The following is a 20,716-nucleotide window of genomic DNA, read 5'->3' as shown; positions in this document are numbered from 1 at the left end:
GTCAAAGCAAATTTGAAAGGAAGGCAAACTGAGTTGTAGTGAAGATTTGAATTTTAGTTTTAACAAAATCGAGTTTGGACTCTAGGCGAAGTCGGGAAATTACTAAGGACTAGAAAAAGGAAAGTTACGAGCCCAAAACCCTAAAGAAATCAGCTAGGAGAGTTCCGTAATTTGTCGCAAGGGCAAGATGGGTATTTCACAGACATAAGCATAAATAGGAATTGGAAACCCTAAAACCTAAACTCTCTCCTTTTCTCCCTCAGCTGCATCCTCCTCTCTCTCTCTCTCTCTCTCTCTCTCTCTCTCTCTCTCTCTCTCTCTCTCTCTTTCCACGACCTCTCGCTCTCTCTCTCCTTCCCTCTGCAACCACAGGAAAATCCCATTTCCGGCTACCGCTTCACGACACCGCCCCCACTAACTCAACCAGAACCCAATTCCGACCCAAACCTAACCAAAATCACGGCCATGCACCACCGTCCTCCTTCGCCCGCAACAACACAAGACTGCCCACCACTGTTCCTCGACCCTCACCGATTTCTGGCAATTTTCTCACCATTCCGCCACCGTCAATCTACTCAGCAAGTAGAGGGGAACAAAACCCAGAAAACCTCTTCGCCCGCCGACACAGGGCAACGCCGTACGAGCATCGCCGGAGTTCTCGACCCTGCATGCCTTCATTCTCCGGTCTCCAGCTCAAATCGAGCTAAACTACTTTCATAAATGGAATCAACGCCTCCCTAACCACCTATTCCTGAGATACCGACTTCCGATTCCGACTAGAGGCTTCACACACTCCGACAAAGTTGTGTGAGCTACCCAGCGCCGCAGTGAGTGTAATGCCCCAAACTGCACCTAACCAACTTGAGCACGACGCAGTGCCGCGAGTCCCTAAAACATAAACCGAATGCTCGATTTACAGTCTAGAGAACCGCAAGGCATTTTTGTTTGATAAAATTTTCTCGTAAAACGCACAGTGGAGATTTGAAATACTTTTGAGGTGAAAACATCTTGAAATTACAAAATCACTTTGTTCGTCTAGAACTTGTCATTTTCGAATAGTCGAGGAATAATACACTTAACAACACAATGAAAATTCAACAAGAAGTTCCGAAATAGCATGGATCAAGAAATAAAGATCGAGAGTAACATCCGGAACTTGATTTTCGTTACGAAGAGTTATTGAATCCTGCACACCCAGCTCCGTCCGCTACAATCCCGTTACCAGTGCACAGCACCTGCAACCACACTATTGTAGGGGTGAGAGTTCGTCCTCGCTGCTTAGTAGGGGCTTCAACCCGGCTAGATTTGTAAACTTTTAATTTTAATGGTGCACCAGTATGAAAACATACTCAAAACCATTTTGTTTAAAGAAAGAAATGACAAACTTTTAGAATATTTTCTGACTCAAAACCGATGCATGATACACAATTAAATACGATACCATATATTACCTGATGGCCGGTCCCATAGACCCACTACACGACCTTACCTCACATCATAATTTAAAACCAGGTAAGTGTAACGAGAGCGTCCACTACCTAATTACACACACGTACTGGGTCTGTTATTACGATCGGAATACCCAAACGACCGGCATGACTAACCCTCCGGAGGTTAAGGGGATCGAACCCAAGGAAGTCCGTGCCACCCTTCTCTCTCAAGCCATCACACATTCTCTCACAGTTTGGTTAATATGCATTGCATTTTAACATAACCAAGCCATTCAACTCATCATGCATCACCAATAAATAAAATACAAAAAACAACTAACCGAGTGAGTCACGAGTCCCCTACCTGGATTTCGAAGCTTTACCATTTTGCGTTGTCCGGAATTCACCAACCTTCCGTTCCTCGGGTAACAGGAGTCCTAATTTCTGACATAATTAATGATTGTTAATAATCCTTCGAACTAATACTAAAGTTTCGACGATTAATAAATCATTAGACCCACTTTTCCTAGTTTGACCAGGAGTTGACCAACATTGACCCATGATTGACCAAATCGTGACAAGTTCGATAACTATCCAAATTATCGCATATTTTACTTGGAACTAGAATATCAATCAACTACAACGGATCATGTCTTTAATGACATTATTTTACTTTCATACTAGGTGCACCCAAATTACTAAAGGCACCCAATATCAACAATAGTCTTAGCAATCCTTCATTACCGAAGTTTCACAACTCTGTCAATATTCCTTGTATATATCAGTATCCACATTTACATGCTTCTCACATTTCCTTCAATTTTAAATTTTCATAGTCAATCAACCAAACTTACAGAAGATCTAACTTACAGAAAATGATCACAGTTCATAAACCAATTCCAGATAATACCACAAGTCCAAAATCATTCTTAATCGAAAACCATAAGCATCAACTCAATTCTAAACTCTTCATTCTAGCTGCTACAGATTGTTCAGCAACCAAATTCACATTCAACTCATGTATCCCATTCAATTCTAAATCCACCCAAACCAAAGAGCAATTCTGTCCAGAATTTCAAGTTTACCTTTGACAGGTTCAATACGATTTGTAGATTGAGCATCGAGCTCCCGAGTTAGTCACTCCCTTCTTTCGAACCACAGGGAAATTTCTCGTCAATTCAAGGTTCCTAATGAATCGAGCTCTAGGAGACATTAATCCATGCCCATAGACGTCGGAGATCAACCCAGAAACGCTAGGAGTGTTGTCGTGAACACTGAAGGCCGAGAACAATCAAAACTCGATTAATGTCAAAACCAAGTACACTAACACGTAGAGTACGACGAGAGGATCGATATCCTTACCTCATGCAGATCATTCCGTTGCCGGAAACAGCCGAAGAATCGCCGGATAACTCAGAGCTTCACGGCGTCGACTCTCTTCCCAGAGCTGCCGGCTGAACGATCTGACCCCAGAAAGACTTCGGCTACCGGGAGAGGAAGCAATAGGTGCCGGTGCGCCGTCGTGAGGTGGCCGGACGAGGAGATTCCGTCGGATCTCCTTTGCAGGTTAGTGGGTCGAGAATCCGGGTCGAAGAGCCCAGAGACCTCTTGATCAATCTGGGCCATTTGATCTGATCCAGCTTTATTTATAGGCTCCCTTAATTGAATTTCAATGGCTACGATGAAGTGGTTGGAATTTTGGACGCCTCAGATTGCACCGTGGATTTTCTTTTTTCTTAAAATGAATTTCCATAATTTCCAAACTTCGGAAATTCATAATAAATAGTTCGGGTGTCCGAAAAATTCCCCGAAAATACCCACGGACTCGTGACATCACGTACTTTAATATCAGACTCTTAAATTGAAGATGTAATCTTGTGAAAAATTTTGAAAAATAATCCCACACATCTTGCTTATTACCGAGATTATAAATTCAATCTCAAATAATTACACTCTACTACCTCAAATATTTCCGGGGCTCACAGTGAGCGCCACCAGGTCATTCCCTTTCGTCTGGTAAGATGGATTTTCGTCAAGTTCATCTTGGTTAAGGCATAATTGGATTAAAGATCATAATTCTGTCGTATATTTGGATTATGTGAGGATTTGGTGGATTTCTACATTTTGGAAAGTTTTGGAGAAGAGAGAAACTGTTGGGTCAATTCGATTGATGTCAAGAAAAGAGTAAGCACCTCGAACTCTATTCTGGATATGAAATTGGTTGGGTGTTGAATATTGATAGTATTGTTTTTTTGCTAAAGGTCTGAATGGGTTGATAGTGGTGGACTGTAGCAACTAGACTTAGCCTTTGGTTGGGGAAAAGAAGAATGGTAAGGGACTGTGTATTTTGGAATCTGTCTGGCCGTGTACTGTTTGTACTGATCAAAGTTATAGTTTTATTGAGTATGCGTGATATAAATTTGGTTGTGATATTTGAGTGATCGGTTATGTTGGAAATGTCATTGTTATAAGGTGAATGACTAAATCAGTGAGCTCTTTAAAGAAGTTGTAAATTGCAAGTTAAATCGTTGTTGTGAAAGAAAATGTTGAGTATGAGTAACTATCAATGTTGAGTGGAAATGGGTAATGAAAATGGTGGATTTTATTTGTTTGAGCTAAATTAGGATATTTGATTAACGTTCATGAAATAAGGTTAAAAATCAGAGTATTCTAGTATCGCCATATCCCAAAGTTATCGTAAGAATGTGATCATTTGGGAATGGTAATTACTATTAATTTGCTAGTATTTAATAATTAAGTAAAAAGGGTCAAACCGGTTGACTTGGAATACATTAAGAAAATAAGTATAATCACCATATCCCGAAAAGAGTTTGAAGGTAAAATCATTCGGGAATGGTAATTATTATTTACTTGCTTAAGGTTTAAAGACTAAGTAAAAAATGTCAACTTAGTTGACCCGAATTACACTAAGGAAAGAAGTACGATCACCATATCCCGAATGCGCTTATTACGTTAAGTGAATTGTTCGGGAATGGTTACCAATAATTATTGGTTAGAGATAAATTGGTAATTTATAAAGGAATTGAACAATTTGAAATTATGAGTTTATTTCTTATCGGAAATAGTTTTTGTTAAAGGACTCGAGCGTGTGCACATGGAATTGGACGAAGTATCGAAAGTCAGAAACGAAGCTCAGTTTGGGCGAGCACTCCATATCCAGGTAGGGTGAGCTGTCCCTTCCTTGTTAGAGGCTTTTCGATATATATGGAATGTTATACTAAGATAGTATGTTGCCTACGAGTGCGTTTTTGGTTGTTCATTAGTCGATGCCTCATGATACCTATGTTTTCATAACTGATAATTGCTTATTGCGAAAACCGAGGCTAGACTTGCATGCTGAGATACTGTACCCATTGTATTTTTTTACTTTTGACCTGAAAGTGAATGGGACCTAGACGCGTAGATTCCTAGGGATCCCACGGTGTCGATAATCGTGAACCTCCGGATGGGGCTGTGCTCCTATGTTTGTCGAGGAAGGGTTAGTACCGACAGTGAATCAGTCATAGGAGACTCAAGGCCAGGAAATGGACACTTTCGCTACTTGTAGTCACAAATACTACAGAATAGTTGGCCGGTTCTCGAAGGATGACGAACCGTGTCTGTCACCGATTTATTTTAGTTTATCTAGCAGGTAAGTATCTCGGAGCTCCAAGTTGTGTGAAGCATGCTGCATATGTTTTATAAAAGAGAACAAATGTTTGTGGTTACATCTTTTAAAGTATTTTCAATAAACGTGCACAATATTATGTAGTAAATATTTTCAAGTTTATTATTTTTCAAACCTAGCATGGTTAGGTCGGCCCCTACTGGGCATGCGAGGACGAAAGTTCACCCCTACAATAGTGTGCAAGTTTGAGCACGTGGTCGGAGAGCGTACAGGGGAGGCACATGACCCGACTTGGCGTATTTCTCTTTGATTTTACTAAATTAAGGTCATGGTCCTTTATTGGATTTTGAAGTCCCATATTTATTTACTTCCTTACTGATTTGTTTATTTTTTTTTTTCTACTCGTTTATTTACAAAACTTCGAGAGGCCCGTAATCCTGGGGCACGTCTCTCATACTGGTTGTTACTTAGTGGTTTATTTTCCAAATTGGGCCCCGATTGTAAGCCCAAATCCTTTAGCCCACTTTAAATTTCGCTTTGAAAATCTGTTGTTCGGTTGCTAGAATGATTCGTCCAAGAAAATATTTTCTAAACCAACAACCTAAACCCAAAAGGTCTTGTGATTTTGGGTTTGATGAGTTATCGGGATGTCATTCGTGACATGTCGGTTTCTCATTGGCTCGGGGTCACGGCACTCTGGGACCCCTCTCCCGGGTCACCACATCAGTGATATGAGGATGGCGGCCATCGCAGGGGATTTTTCCTATTTGCTTGGGAGGTTGGTTTCAACAGAAAATAGAGGATGAAAAGGGATTCCCGAGTAATTTGTTGGCAATCTGGGGCTTGGGAGATCGACTCTCCATCTCAGATCTAATAGACGGGCGCTTTCTTCTTCGTTTTGTGGCACAAGGAGAAGTGTAACAAAATTCTGCATAGAGGCCCATGGTTCTACAATGGTCGTATGCTTCTGTTGGCAAAGTACGATGGGTTGAGCGATGTAGAAGAGGTCGCATTGCATTCATTGGAGACATAGGTGATCCTCCTGCGGCTGTTGCCACGTTTGCTAACTGAGGAGTATCTTATCCTTATCAGATCTTCCATGGGACATTACCTGAGGGCGGATTCCCTCTCCTTGCAGCGATCTCTTCCTGAGCAATAATTCAGGGTAGTTCTAAATGTGCGCAAACAACTGTGGTCCACTTGGATGTTCGGGTTCACGGCGAGGGTGTTGGTGGAGGTTGATCTGCAATATGACAAAGTGAATGGCCTCTCTCATATTTGTGGATGGCACTTTTAGGGTATAGATGGTTGCTATAGTTTTCTGGTAGCTCAGACAGAGAAAGCACGGGCAGCTGCAGTAGGACGAAACCCGATATATGCGGTGGCTAGCTGCAACAACTGTTGTGGCTAGGGTTTTAAACCCTAGAACTTTGTGTGCTCCTACTGGTTTCGGACCAGGGTTGTCTAATAAGAGGCTAGGCGAGATGGTTGCAGCACTGGCGGAAGATCTCTAGCGTCGGTAAAAGGGCAGAGGAGGGGTGCACATTTAGGTTGGGGCTACTGGGTAGGTTAGGGCTCCTATAACATTAACCCTAACTTGGAAATACTAACTTTGCCCTCACTTGCTAGGGTTTCAAGCCTGGTTTTGGGTTCAAGTATTGGAGCTTCAACTGCATTGACTTCCTTGATCAAGATGCTGGGCTTTTCTCTTTCTGATTTGCAGGCAATCCCAGGGTGGGGATCCGGCGACGGAGGAGTCAACTATAATGGTCATAGCATTTTGGGTGTTAGACAGGACCTTCCCACTGAATTGATTTGTTCAAAATTGTGGTGATGTCGATTTCTACTCCTTTGACTGAGGATGACGGATTTGATCTTCCAAATGTGAATGGTGTCATTCACACTTCCTCACCTAACAGGAGAGTTCGTCCCAAAGAAAACAAGAACTAGTACAAGACCAAGGGCCCCAAACTTAGGAAAACTAGGTTTCCTACCATGGATGGGGGAAGTGGAGTGGCTCAAGTTGTGGGTGAAGACAATGGAGGAAATGATTGAAGGGGGTGGCATTTTGATGTTGAAAAATGCACCCACTTTTGTTAATGAAGAAACATAACGCCAAGGGCGTTCTGTTCATCTATGCCTATTGATGTTTCATGGATGAATGTTGAACTGTTTTAGATGTGCATAATGGTTTTTTAAAAGGTAGAACTGTTTTGGTAATGATTTTTTTTTATCAGTCTCATTAGGCACTGATCAATAAAAAAATTTGTCTTATTGCCTTAGAAAAATTATATTTGAAAAATATAGAGCAAAACTTTTTCCCCTATTTTTTTTTGCCATGCATTAGATAGATTACAAAATATGTGGATTAATAAAACTTATATTACAAGAAGTCAAGAACTAAAGTGCAACCGAACATATTTTTTATTGAAGATAAATCCCTTAAACTATGATTAATTAATATTCAATTTACGCCATTCTGTTTTACGTCAATTTGCATTGGTAAGATTATTTAAGTTAAAACTTAATCTTTAGGTTTTGAATGTAGGCCAACGTGAATCATTCACTGTTTACTTATCCTAAATATACCATTTCGAAAAATAATATAGCTAGTGATAATAGAGGAAGATGCTAATTAGCAATTTAGCATGCAACGCCTTTAAGCCAACGGCTAGTGACCTAGTGTTTTTATAAATGTCAAGGTTCTGAATTTAGGCCAACGTGACTCATTCACGGTTTACTTATCCTAAATTTAACATTTCGAATAATAATTTAGCTAGTGATAATTGAGGAAGATGCTAATTAGCATGCAATGCCTTTAAGCCAACGGCTAGTCATTTTATAAATGCACACTTTTGCTTTCCCAACCATTCTTTGTACGAAAAGCATTAAGCCATCAATGATCTACATAGTAACAGACACATCAATTAAAATGAAAGTCGAAAATTAATGACATGTCTCAGCCCCCGAAAAAGAAAAAGAAAAATGTTAAAAATCAATGACAAAAAAAAAAAAAATCCTTCTTTCCATTCTATGTTACAATGGCAAGATCCGACCCGGGTGCTAAACCCGTGAACGCAATCAACACTAAGCTTACACTACTACACGTCCAAGACTCATTCACGAGTAGGAGAAGGCGACGGCGTATAGTACGGCGGCGAAGCACAAGGAGTCTCCAACGGCGTCGTAAACGCCTCGTCCATCTCTATATTCACAATAGTCACCGCCACATCTGGTTCCCCATAACACTCTTCCAAGTACACCTTTGTCGTCGTCTTCACTACCTCTTTCTCTGCACATGAAGAATACGTCGTCTCGGAGTCCAAGCCCTCTCTCTCTCCCTCCTCTATAGTGAACAAAAGCCTCGACGATCCGTACAGTGCCTGCCACTTGATGATGTCCTCCAGCTCCTGTAATTCGTTTCGATTTGTAGGTGGGACGTTGTGACGAGCTTCTTGAGGTTCGATGCGAGATTGGTTTTTCCAGCACAGGAAGAAACTGAAAAGCCCGCTACAGTGTGATGAGGCCGAGTCCACTGGGAGAACTGAATCGGTCTCGTATGGGAGGCTCCGGTTATGGAGCTTCCTCCGGCGCCAGAGGATGTAGAAGATCTGGCCTACAAGACCTACAAGAAGAAAGACTGCAAACACTAGAGTGAGTGCAGTCCCAAGCTTGCTGAGACCGCCATTCATGTGTATATTTCAAGTCTGCGAAGTTATTGTGAAAAAAGTCTTTTTGGGCTTCTATTCTCTTCTATTAGAACTCGATGGATATATCATATATGGGTAATTAGGAAACTGCCGACCGGTGGATTACCGGGAAATGTGGGTGGGGAACAGGGGGAAGATGAATTTGAGGAGGTTGGCGTAAGTGGTCTAGCAGGTTGCCGGTGAGGCATGAGTAGATAGAGGCATGAAAAGGTTACAGAAGAAGATGGAAGGAGAGTGATGTTTTTTCTAGGAAATGTAGGTGAAAGAAGAAATGTGGCCAAGATTTCAAGGGAGGAGGAGAACCTTGTGTGGTGTGATGGCGTGGAGGTCGAAGGAGTCTGGTGACTGGTGCATGACTGTGACTGTGACTGGGACTTGCATTTAAATTTGAAATAAATTGGGCGGTTGGGTGTGGGGCTAATTTATCATCTCACCCTTTTCTGGTGTTTCACTATTTGGTGCTACATATTTATGAGTAAGACGAAAAAGCCTAAAAGCTTTGCTGGTACTTCACACAATTTCTAGGACACACATAGTTGTAAGTTTCAGATTGAAATATCGGTATACATCAGCAAATATTGGTGTGTAAAAATTAGCTTTATATAAATTTAAAATTTCCTTTAAATATAAAATTCAATCACTTTTTAATGGGTTCTTGACCCAAAACATTAAATTTGACTAAAATTATCCTACTTACCCGAGCAACAAATTTTTATTCTTACTCACTCACCCATTTAAGTGTAAAAAGTCAATTTTTCCCTCGTTCTAATTAATCAACTGTAGTCACTGCCACTCTCTCATCTCTCTCTCTCATTCCGATTTCTCTCTCCGCGCGCTCTCTCTCACTCTCCTATCTCTCCTCCGCCGTCGATTAGCTTGTCCTGGCTCTCCAACTCCGTCTCCACCGAGATCGAGCGGCTCCGACAGCACATGATTGTTCTCGCCTTCACGGTTCACCTTCTCGGCTACGGGAAGGTCCGGCGAGCTTGGGAGACTCTAAAGGGATGGGAGGGCTGTCTCTGCGCGCGCCCGCGCTCTCTCTCTCTCTCTCTCTCTCTCTCTCTCTCTTTCCCCTATCTATACTGTTTCTGCGTGAGACGGAGAGGAAACTGTCCTTTTTTATCTTTCAGGTAGCATACATGTCATTCTCCATGAGACGGAGAGGAAACTATCTCTCTCTCTTTGACCTTTCAGGTAGCATACATTTCCTCTTTTTTGACTTGGCGTGGGTTTCAGCATTTTGGGGCCCATTACTCTCTTCAATTCAATTTCAACCTCAGCTTAACACTTCCAGAACGATGTGCAAACTTTTTTTTTGGCAATAGATGTGCAAACTTGTGGTTGCAAAATTGCACGCCTTTTTTTTTTTTCCTTCTTAATATCTCTGGCTTTAGGACTGCTTTATTTATAGCAATATAACATGGATTGAATAAGATAGATCAATCACGGTCTGGTGATTTATTATGGAGGTTGTTTATTAAGTTTTGCTTTTGGAAATATGTATCAGTGAGTAGGATCTATCATGTTAATAGGGCAGAAGGAAAGAAACAAAAAAAATTGAATATTTATCGGGGGCAATAGACGTCTATTGGAGGGCAATAAACGTTTTGAATTGATATAATCTCTTCACTTTTTTCTTTAATCAAAGTTTTATTTGTCTAATTTTAGGAAGATTAGTTCCCATTCCGAATACCGAAAGTTATATTGGGAGGCAATAAACGTCTATTAGGGGGCAATAGGCGTCTATTAGGGAGCAATACATGACTAATAGTCGTCTATCGGGGGGCAATAGAGTATCGGGGCAATAGACGTCTATTGAGGGGCAATAGATGTCTATTGGGGAAAAAAAAACCTTTCCGGTGAGATTTTCAGCAAATTCTGGTGGGCTGCGGCCGGTGACCGGAATCTAGCGAAAGTTGGCCTGATTCCGGCAACCGGTGACCAGATTTCAGCGAATGTTGGCCGGATTCTGGACATTCGCCTAAATTCTGCGGCCGGTGACTGGACTCCGGCGACCGGTGACGGGGCTCCGGCGAAGTCTCCTATGGTTTCTCTCTCTTCCATTTTCTCTCTCTCTCTCTCTCTCTAAGTTTCAAAGGGGTGAGGGTAAAATGGTATTAAAAAGAATTAAAAAACAAAAACAAAAACAAAAATCTTAATGGGGTATTAGGGAAGACCTCCTTAGAGTGTTTTGGGTAAAAGAGAATTAAAAAAACTTAATGGGGTAAATGAGAAAAAAATCTCTAAAAATGGGGTAAATGGACAAAAACCCTTTTAATAAAGGGCTAGTACATTTGCCCTCAAGTCTTGGTTAATGAAACTATTGAATACAATTGAGGGACATTGAGCCTAAACCCCTCATCATAATAAACATCTAGAAAACATCCCGAAATGATATCAAGAGTCTCAACAAAATACATGTATTCAAATCTCCACCAATTAGCAAAGAAGGCTCTAGAGATCTACTGGTTACTCCATTTGCTTTAACATAGCAGTGACATACCGGAAAGATAACTCGATTATAACGAAGCATAATTACCTATGAACAGTTTTCCTACTATGTTGTCGTCAAAGAGGAGATCTGAAAACACTTAGTTTCATCATGTCACTAGGAGGTTGTGAACATTTGATCATGGATTGTCACCTCACTAAGCCAGATAAGACATGTATTTAGCCCAACTAGCCCTACAAGACATATGCAAGGACTTATTACAAGCCAAAGGCGAGACAAAACTGAACAACTAAAGTAAATAAAGCTAAAACATAAATAAAAAAGACAACCCAGGCAGGGCCCAAAAAAAAGGGCCTAAGCCCAAGCCTCAACCCAACAAACAGGGAGACCATAATCCAGGATCCCACTACACTCGTCACATAATGAAACCTAACGTGGATCGATTCCACAATCCAGTAATAAGAACCTCTAGAAACCGGCAAAAGGAAATCAAATCTATCGAAGTAGATCGAAGGTTTATTTCCACCAAGAAACGACAAACAAATTCAATGATGGAGGAACGACGAGCCGTCCTTCAACGTGCCACAATCAATGGCATCCAAGATCGCTTGGACTGATCAAGGAGAATGGGGCAGCAGCTATGGCCGCTCTCATGGTGGTTGAAGCCAAGCTTGCTGACTTTAGGGTTTGGGGGAGCGTAAGCTCTTATGTTTTGTATTTTTGTAGGATATCTTTAGATCAACTAATGTTGGTAGAGATCCCAAATTCGACTCTCTCTTCCTCCCATAAAAGTAAAGCACAGGTTATTAAGGTTTCATGGGATTTTGGATGTTTTCCAATATAAGTGGAAAAACTTAACATGGCGGCTCTAGGAACAGGAGCAGCCATCGGCGTAGGGAGAGGGGGTGAGAACGGTCAGCTGACCCTTCTCATATTTTAATTTTAATTGTTGATTAATAGAACTTTCTATATAAATAAATAATATAATACCATAATGACCTCCTAAGTCCTGATAAAGTAATCTGGGGTTCACATCCAAAACTAATTGGCAATGGATGGAGTAGCTCAAACCCTTATAAACCACTAGCAAGGTTCAATTTTTTCCATGTGGGATGTATATATTATCAACACGCCCCCACACTGTGGTGAATTTTCAAGCCATACACGTGAATAACTTTTGGGTGACGTCGAGCCCATGTGGCCGTGAAGCATGCACACATGGGTAACCTAGGTCTAATACCATGATAAAGTAATCTGGGGTTCATATCCAAAACCAATTGACAATGGATGGAGTGGCCCAAACCCTTATAAACCCACTAGTAAGGTCATATTTTTCCCTTGTGGGATGTATATATTCTCAACAAGTACTAACAAATGAAAATAATGGTTTTTCGGCTTTACCTTTGATCCAATTAAATGCATAATCTTACCTCTTTACTTTCCGATTTTAATGTTTGATGTATTCTTTTTTCAATTTCTGTTAATACAGAGGTAATCATAATTGATATTCTCTAATAGATCAATCTAATAACATATTCAATATTTTGCAAGTTCGTACTCCGTGTTATTCGGAGAAGAGGAAAAACAGTTTCGAAGAAGCGAAGAACAGTTGTGTTCCCATGTTCCGTCCGGCGACACGTCGATCTTCTGGACTTCATCGTCAGACGGGTACGTATAGAATCTCAGTCCACCAGTGAAGGACCGAGGCAGTGTCCAGGCTAGAGCGGGGAGGAACCATGGAGGATTTGTGGTATTCTAATGGACAATCTATAACCGCCATCGTGGAGACCTAGGGGAGGTCGACGGCGTTCTGGGCTGCAATCCAATTCTGTCTAGAATCTAGGGGCAACAAAGTCGGTGTGGTTCAGCTAGAATCTAGGGGCGACAGAGACGATGTGGAATCCAAATCCAATTCTGCAATAGGATGCTTTGATGGGCTTGCCTCGAAATAGATGTGATTCGGCGGTGGAAGGATTCAACTACGTCTTGGTCCAGCCACTGGTGCCGGCCGTGGTTCGCCGACAAAGTTGTTCGACGGTGGTGGTGTTACACGTCCACAAGCATGTCGTGGACGGTGTTGGGTTGATTGGATCGTGGGCCTATGTTGCATTGATGGGCCTTTGCTAGTGGGCTGGGTATTTAGTTTTCTTATTTTTACTAGTTTATTTAAAGTTTAGGTGTATCTTATGTACAATAAATTCTTACCACCTCTTGGTAAGGACATGTGGGCTTTTTCCAGGTCTGCATACTCAGTATGCCTTGTCTGCCCTAGCGAGGCGGCGGATCATGCATTGGTTGCAACCTCCTGGTGGCATGATGAAATGATGTGTCGTCCGTTTTATTTCTGTCGTCAGCATGTTGGGAAAACTACTTTATTGGTTTTACGGTATTGCTTTAACTTTCCGATATGCCATTGTTATTGTAAAGCAAATAGAGTAGTCGGTATGACACTTTTTGCTATTTGGTGCATGTATGAATACATTGTAGTTGTAGAGACACCTGTTATTATTCGAGAGGTCCTCTTGAGGTACATTGTAATAAGGGGTTTAGGCACTATGTCCCCCCTTGTGTATTCATCAGTTTCATTAATTAAGGCCTAAGGGCAGCCGTACAGCCATTCTTCAAAAAAATAGGTCAATCTAATAAAATAAATTATATAGGTAAATATAAGTCAACTATTTAAAGATTTTACATGAGCAATTATGTTATCAAATGAATTTTTTTCTTCAATGTAATAGCTATTTATCTTTTTACCCTCCTAAATGAAATTTCTAGTTACTCCACTGAGAGCAACAATTGGTTCCCTTAGGTGGCGGTGGCGACTACATTATGACATATTTACTTACTTAGAATGGAAGGGAATGATCACGGGGTAAAAATATTCATGCATTTACTAACACATAATGGAATCGGAATGATTCCAGATAAAAGTATTCATGCATTTACTAACACATGAATGAATCAGAATTGGTGTAGGTCTCATCTCCTTATAAAGAATCGATTCTTGAATACTCAGGAATTTGATTACGAATGAGGAAGATGGATTTAGGAATCAACTCATCCGAAATCAATACTTATTCATTTCTTCTTCCATTCCAGTTGTTTCTGATTCATGATTATTTTCCATTCCAAGTAAGTAAACGTGCCAAATAGTATTGAGATATTGTCAAGGCTACCATCTAAATGCTTAGTATGCAAGTCCTGGTGTGCTTAGTATGCAAGTCATGGTGTGCTTTAATCCATGAGTCCTCTCTGTTAGGAAGCACCTCAACCACGCAGTGGCAGCAACCAAGAACAACAACTTCAATGGTCCACTATATTTGTAATCAAGGATGAAGAGACATGTTCCTACTCTAGGCACAGTAACCATACCAACATAGAGAGTACTTTCGAAGAATGACAATCGTGGATTCTGGCGATGGCTTGATTTGTCTACATTTTTAGCGAAGAGGCCTGAGCCAGCTCTTGTTGTCTTATTAAACCCTTATACTAGAGAAACCAACAAATTACTAAGACACTCTTCCAATATACAGGGACTCCAAGATTTTACAGTTTCTGTTATGATTCCACCATAGAAGATGACAAAGTCATACTGGGGATCCACTATAAATGTACTAGTTCTGTTGCGAACAAAATTGCTGTCTTTACTCTTAAAGAAAGGTTCATGGAAGACTATATTTATATCAATAATCTAGATTTGAATGGACAGGGTTGGTTATTAGATGAGCCCACTACATTGGCCTTCAAGATCAAGATTCAAGAATCGTCTCTTTAGCTCGGTTACCCCTACTCAAGGACAAGCTATACGGTCGGGTGGGAATTGAAAGTATTACAGATTCTCTCTTTATCTATTTCCAAACCATTGATCAGAATGGAAATTATATATGTTATGTGGGTGTTGAAGAAATCTGGGGTCTAAAAATCATAGACTAAAGTTCTATATGAACGTTCTTTTGAAGATCGACTATCGCTACATTTGGTATTGCTGTTTGTTTTTTTTTTTAGGGTAACGAACTGAATTCATTGATATAAAATCATATGACCACATTCGGTTAAGCTTGGAAGATCGAAAGATTCCCAAATTACACAATGCCTGCTCAACTAACACTATGCCAAAAACATTATCAGACGACAGATGGAAACCGTTGTGGGATATGGAGAGCCACCGTTGTAGACCGAGCCGCTGTCTGATGAAAATTCAGACAACGGTGGAACACAGTTGTCTGAGAAACACACAGACAACGTGTATGTGTTAAACGTGTTGTGTGATACTCGACAGATGGCTCGGCAGATGCTATGCGCAGCTGCACAGCAGCTGCGGTGCTGTCTTCAGACAACAGAACTTGTTTAAGTCCGTTGTTTGTTAAGCTTTTCAGACAACGGAGCTCTAGTGTTTTCTGTTGTGTGAGAGTTAATTAGAAGACTTTATTTTTTCAAAAAACCATTGTCTGATGTATGAGAAATCTGTTGTATGATCATTTAAACATCCATTTACCTAATAAACAATAGTGATCAAATGGAAATAAAATTTGATGCAAACCATCAAATGAACTAGCAGTACTTTAACCCATACTTTAAACTTCAAAATACATTGGATCCACCAAGATATATACATTCGTATTAGTCATTGTTCCACAAAGTCATGAATCAGTGACAATTTATTGTCTTACATTGCATCAGAGACAAAAACATAAGTGTGCTAGAAATGGATACAGTGATCATTGGACTATTTATGATTGCTTGCCCACTTCACCCACTACTAATGCTTGCTCTTGCTGCCCTTCTTTTCTTTCTTCTACTTCTGCCACCACTGATGTAATATGCCTGCTCCTGCTGCTCCTCTCTTCTTTCTTCTACTTCTGCCACCACTGATGTAATGTCAGTTAACAAGCCAAGGGAAGGAAACCTTTAAAAAATTGACTTGAGAGAATAAATTAACTTCTCTACAATTGAATAATCTACAACCACAAACAAAAAATAACAACTTATTTCTAGAGGTAGCATGCAATATTCCCACATCAAAAGCCACACTACACATGAGTTGCTACACGCAAGAAGTTGCAGAAAAAGAAAAAAGAAAAAGACTTGCATCTACATCGATTCACCACAGCACAAATAATTTTCAACATTTGATTCACCACAGCACAAATGAAAGACCAAATGTGCCACTTATTTCACAGATTTCTATAGCATATCTGAAAACAACTACACACCACACAGTTGCAAGTTTTCAGATCCTTTCTACCCTTGTAAATTTGTGATGCATATAGGATTTAAATAGTTTAACCAAAACTGTCAAAACCTAGTAACCTACTACTCTGAATTTGAAATGTAATGAAGTAATTGTTAGAGAGGGACAAGGTTCTAAAAAACGCTAGGCGCTAGTCGGGCGGAAGCCTGGGGACTAGCGCCTAGGGGCCTAGGCGGGAGCCTAGTCGGGGACTAGGCTGTTTTTTTTTATTTTAATTTTATAACATATAATTATATTAATAAAAATATAAAAGGTATTATAATGTTTCAAAATAGTGAAAAGATTTGCTACAAATACATGTCATCAGATATTACATTGGTTCAACTCATTACATGTCATGTGATGCGCTGGTTATACCAAACAGAGAGCAAAACTTTCAGTGTCATTTGTGGGATTTCTTGTAGAAAATGGAAGCAACCCATTCCAACTATCTAGGGCTTCTTGAAACCTCATGTCTCTCTAAACTCCTTGCAGTATAATTACCAAAAAATGAAAAACAGTCCTTAAAGTTTTGGTTCAAGTTGCCAATTATCTGAAAAGTTTTCCTACATGTTCATGTATATATTTATTGACATAACCCTTTTATGTTCCTATTTTATCTGTCGAAGGAGACATTAGATGTTTAATAAATTGCACATTAACTAGTAATGACCTCTAATCTATGACCCTAGAAAAACATATCCCAATCCCAACCTCAAAAGATCATTCTAGCCTCTTCCCCACTTTCACATATTATTGCAGAAAACGGCAAATTAGTTCCTCACTTCCTCATTTTCCATTTCAATCAAGACAGAGAGAAATACTAATATTTTCGACTGTCATGCAGGTTGTCAAGAAATACTAATCTTGTCGAGAAACTTATAACTCAGTAGAGCATGCAGGTTGTAAAAAGAGGAACTTAGTCACTTACAGCCCATCTAGTAAGATTTTGTTGCTGATCTTTGCTAAGCTGTGGCTTGCTTCTGTTGATAAATCTCTGGGATATAAAATTAAGTCTCTCAGATTGAGATTAAATAATATCTAGACAAGAATGAACACTAGGAAAACGGTGACTATAAACCTGAAGAGTGAAGAGATCAGCAGATTGACCAATCACTTTGTCATACTTCAGACCTTCTGCTGCGAGTCCAGCCATTGCTACCACAGCCAACCTAATTAAAAGGGTATATTAGTTCAATTTGTCCCCACCAGTCATGAATTCAAATGTATAGTTTATAATGCCTCAATGGAGTGCACTATGTACAAGCAAAAAAAGGATTGGAACACAAATGAACATGATACAATAGACTGATTTTTCTCCTCTACCAAATCAGATTATGGAAACACTGATTCAGACTAATGGGGGTACAGAGAAAAGATGCACTATTGTAAAGACTGCATTTGTTACAGTTTCAGAAGAAACACATTACTCTTATTTAAAAATTTTGTATAAAAGCAATCTCAGACAAACACAAAGAAGTGAAACTACTGAAGCAAATGCTAAATTGTAGTAGCTGTAACTATGATATAAGTACATGTCTAGTTCCTTTGCATCAAGCTACCCACTGTATATCAGCTTTTCCAGCCATTGATCAATGAGATTTACATGCTCTTTCCCAATATCTAGAGAATAACCCAGAATAGGAAGACCCAGCAAATACGCAACTATGAAAAGAGAAAATCATTTAATCAGAATGTCCAGTAAGCATCCACATATATCAGTCATAAAACCAGAAATTCGAACCCACATATATCCACATTTTCAAGTCAAAAGTCAAAACAGAAAGGCAAAAAGGGACAGATGCAATTCGAACCCAGAAATCCAGAAGGACAAAACAGATCACATATCCAATTTTCATCTCATATCAGTCGTATGTATAGCGTATAGCAAAAGTAACAGATGCAATTCGAACCCAGAAATCGAAGCAAGAAAGATGGCAGCAACTTACCAAGCTTGAAGTTTCCGAAATCGAGTCGAAAACTGAAATCGAAGCTGCTTCCCCTAAACCCTAAGTCAAACCCAGACTTGAAGACTGAAAATTGAATACCCAGAAGCAGAAATTAAGAGGAAGCCATAAATCGATTGAAGAGTGAAGACCCAGAGTACACATAAAACCATAAGTACACATTCTATGTATATCTACATTTAGAGAGAGAGAGAGAGAGAGAGAGAGAGACTGAGTAATTGACATTACTTTATGTAATTTTCTATTTACAAGAAAAAAAAAAGGGAATTATATATGTACCTGGAGCTGCTAACTTTGAACTGGTGAACATGGCCACCAATTTTTCTGAAGTCTACACTTGGTTGAACTTTGTGCAATGAAAACAAAAAAGGGAAAACCTCATGAACAACAAAATCGAAGTATCCAAAAGCAAAGCATTAGCACAAAACAAAGCAACCCAATCCAAAAGATATAAAGAAAGATTGAAAAAGAAAAATCTTGGGGCCTCACAGAGCTCTGGTGATATAATTGAGAAGCTTCTCAGAATCATCGAAGAACAGAGACACATCTGGGTTGCTCTCATCTTAAAGCTGTTAAAGCTGCAAAACCTGGCATTCAAAAGCCCCTTCTCTCCCAAAAACCCACCAGGAAACAAAATGACCAAATAAAATCAAGAACACAACAAAAATCAAAACAAACCCATCTGAAAATTATTCATAAATCTCAACATTAATTTTCTGTTCCTTACCTCCAGAATTGACAGAAGCTTGCAGCTTCAACATACTCTTGTATCTGCAAAGATCCAAGCACAACTTGATAAGCGAAATAACTAGGACTCAGCATCCAAACCAATTGGAACTGACATAATGAAATCGAACCAACAGCAAGGCAGCAAGAGCAATTAGAACATTCATTCATTTAATCAAGAGTAAAGCAGCAACTTACCCGAGCTTGAAAATTTCTGAATCGAACCAAGTCTCCAAGAGCAAGATCAGTTGACCACGAGCCCGATACTTCAACTGAAAACCAAGAAATTAATGAAAGAGTGAGACACAGATCGATTGTAAACCCAGAACAGATCGATTGAAAACAGGGAACCCAGAAATTCAATTCAACCCAAAAATTCATGAGAGACAGAGAGAGTAAGTCAAGGACAGAGGTCGTGCGGCTGTGCCGGAGTCCGCAGAGAGAGAGAGAGAGCCGGCCTTCACGTTTTGGTTTAACCCAGAACCCATCTTCGATTTGGTTTAACCCAGAACCCATCTTCGATTTGGTTTAACCCAGAAAACCAAAAGAACTCATCTTCGATTTGGGTAGATTGGGTTTAAGTTTCAAGAGACAAGAGTTATAAAAATCAAAATAAAAGACTGAGACGCCCAGCACCGCCTAGGTGACCGACTTTCTGCTCGGAAGAGAAGGAGGCGGTGGTGACCGTGGAAAGAGAGCGGGAGAGGAAGGAGGAAAGGTATAGGGTTTCGGGGAAGAGCTAGTTTGCTATGTATTTTTGAAGATGAAGTGAACGAGATAAAAGTGGGAAATCTGACTTAATTAAGTGCCCGCGTGTGTGAAAATTTTCAACTTAGTGTTTTCCGCTTTTTTTTATGACTTAATTCATACAACGCATGTATGAAGTTAAGTTGTCTAATCATCATGTACATGTTAAATTTGAGTTAAGGGAGCAAGGAGGGAAAATTTCCGCCTATGTGCAATTAAAGTAACAATTTTGACGTTAGGGACATACATTTCTCATTCAGACAACACAAATAAGTCATTCCGTTGTAGGAGCTTAAATCGTGTACCAGCATTTCACTCAAATATTGGCCTTTTTGGGGCTACTCACTCACATTTTGGGGTACATGTGATTTTCTTCCAAACTTGCACAACGGAAACAAAAAAATGCGTTGTATGTTATTTTGCAACTTACTCTCATACAACATATACAACAATACTGTTGTGCAAGGTGAGTCAAAATTTTCGACCCAAATTTGAGCAAGGTGAGGGGGAATTTTTTTTACATTCAGACAACAGACAATCCTTAAAACTGTTGTACAATAATCTTGGACCCAAAAAAATTGATGTACGACCTCCTTATACAACGCCAATATCATTAAACCTGTTGTGTGAAGCAGTTTCAGTGATCACACAACGGAAATTTTTTTTTCGTTGTCTAAAAAGTGTAGTGTGATGTAGTTTTTGGCATAGTGTAATAGCGAATAAACCCGAGGAAAAAATCAAATTAAGTTTGCATGAACCTGCTTATTGCAACGAAACAGCTTATTTTTTTTATTATTAATGATTCAAACATCTTTGGTAAAATTGG

At 39.9% G+C, this 20,716-nt stretch overlaps 1 protein-coding gene and 2 long non-coding RNA genes across 3 annotated transcripts; all 3 read right to left on the bottom strand.

Moving 5' to 3' along the window:
• Positions 1–978: 978 nt before the first annotated feature.
• On the bottom strand, positions 979–3,032 carry LOC112191446. The gene is made up of 4 exons (XR_002932949.2): positions 2,793–3,032; positions 2,516–2,704; positions 1,795–1,874; positions 979–1,246 (listed from the first exon to the last, which is right to left on the bottom strand). It is a non-coding gene; the product is annotated as an uncharacterized LOC112191446 (long non-coding RNA).
• Positions 3,033–8,061: 5,029 nt separating this feature from the next.
• Positions 8,062–9,107, bottom strand: LOC112193747. Its single transcript, XM_024333975.2, has one exon. The coding sequence runs from the start codon at positions 8,748–8,750 to the stop codon at positions 8,175–8,177; it is 576 nt and encodes a 191-aa protein (XP_024189743.1). The 5' UTR covers positions 8,751–9,107; the 3' UTR covers positions 8,062–8,174.
• Positions 9,108–18,714: 9,607 nt separating this feature from the next.
• Positions 18,715–19,472, bottom strand: LOC121052179. The gene is made up of 4 exons (XR_005808265.1): positions 19,342–19,472; positions 19,145–19,188; positions 18,907–19,021; positions 18,715–18,763 (listed from the first exon to the last, which is right to left on the bottom strand). It is a non-coding gene; the product is annotated as an uncharacterized LOC121052179 (long non-coding RNA).
• Positions 19,473–20,716: the final 1,244 nt, after the last annotated feature.

This window comes from Rosa chinensis, chromosome 3, assembly GCF_002994745.2.
Source record: "Rosa chinensis cultivar Old Blush chromosome 3, RchiOBHm-V2, whole genome shotgun sequence".
NCBI classification, from domain to species: Eukaryota; Viridiplantae; Streptophyta; class Magnoliopsida; order Rosales; family Rosaceae; genus Rosa; species Rosa chinensis.
This window is presented reverse-complemented; position numbering and strand designations above follow the sequence as displayed.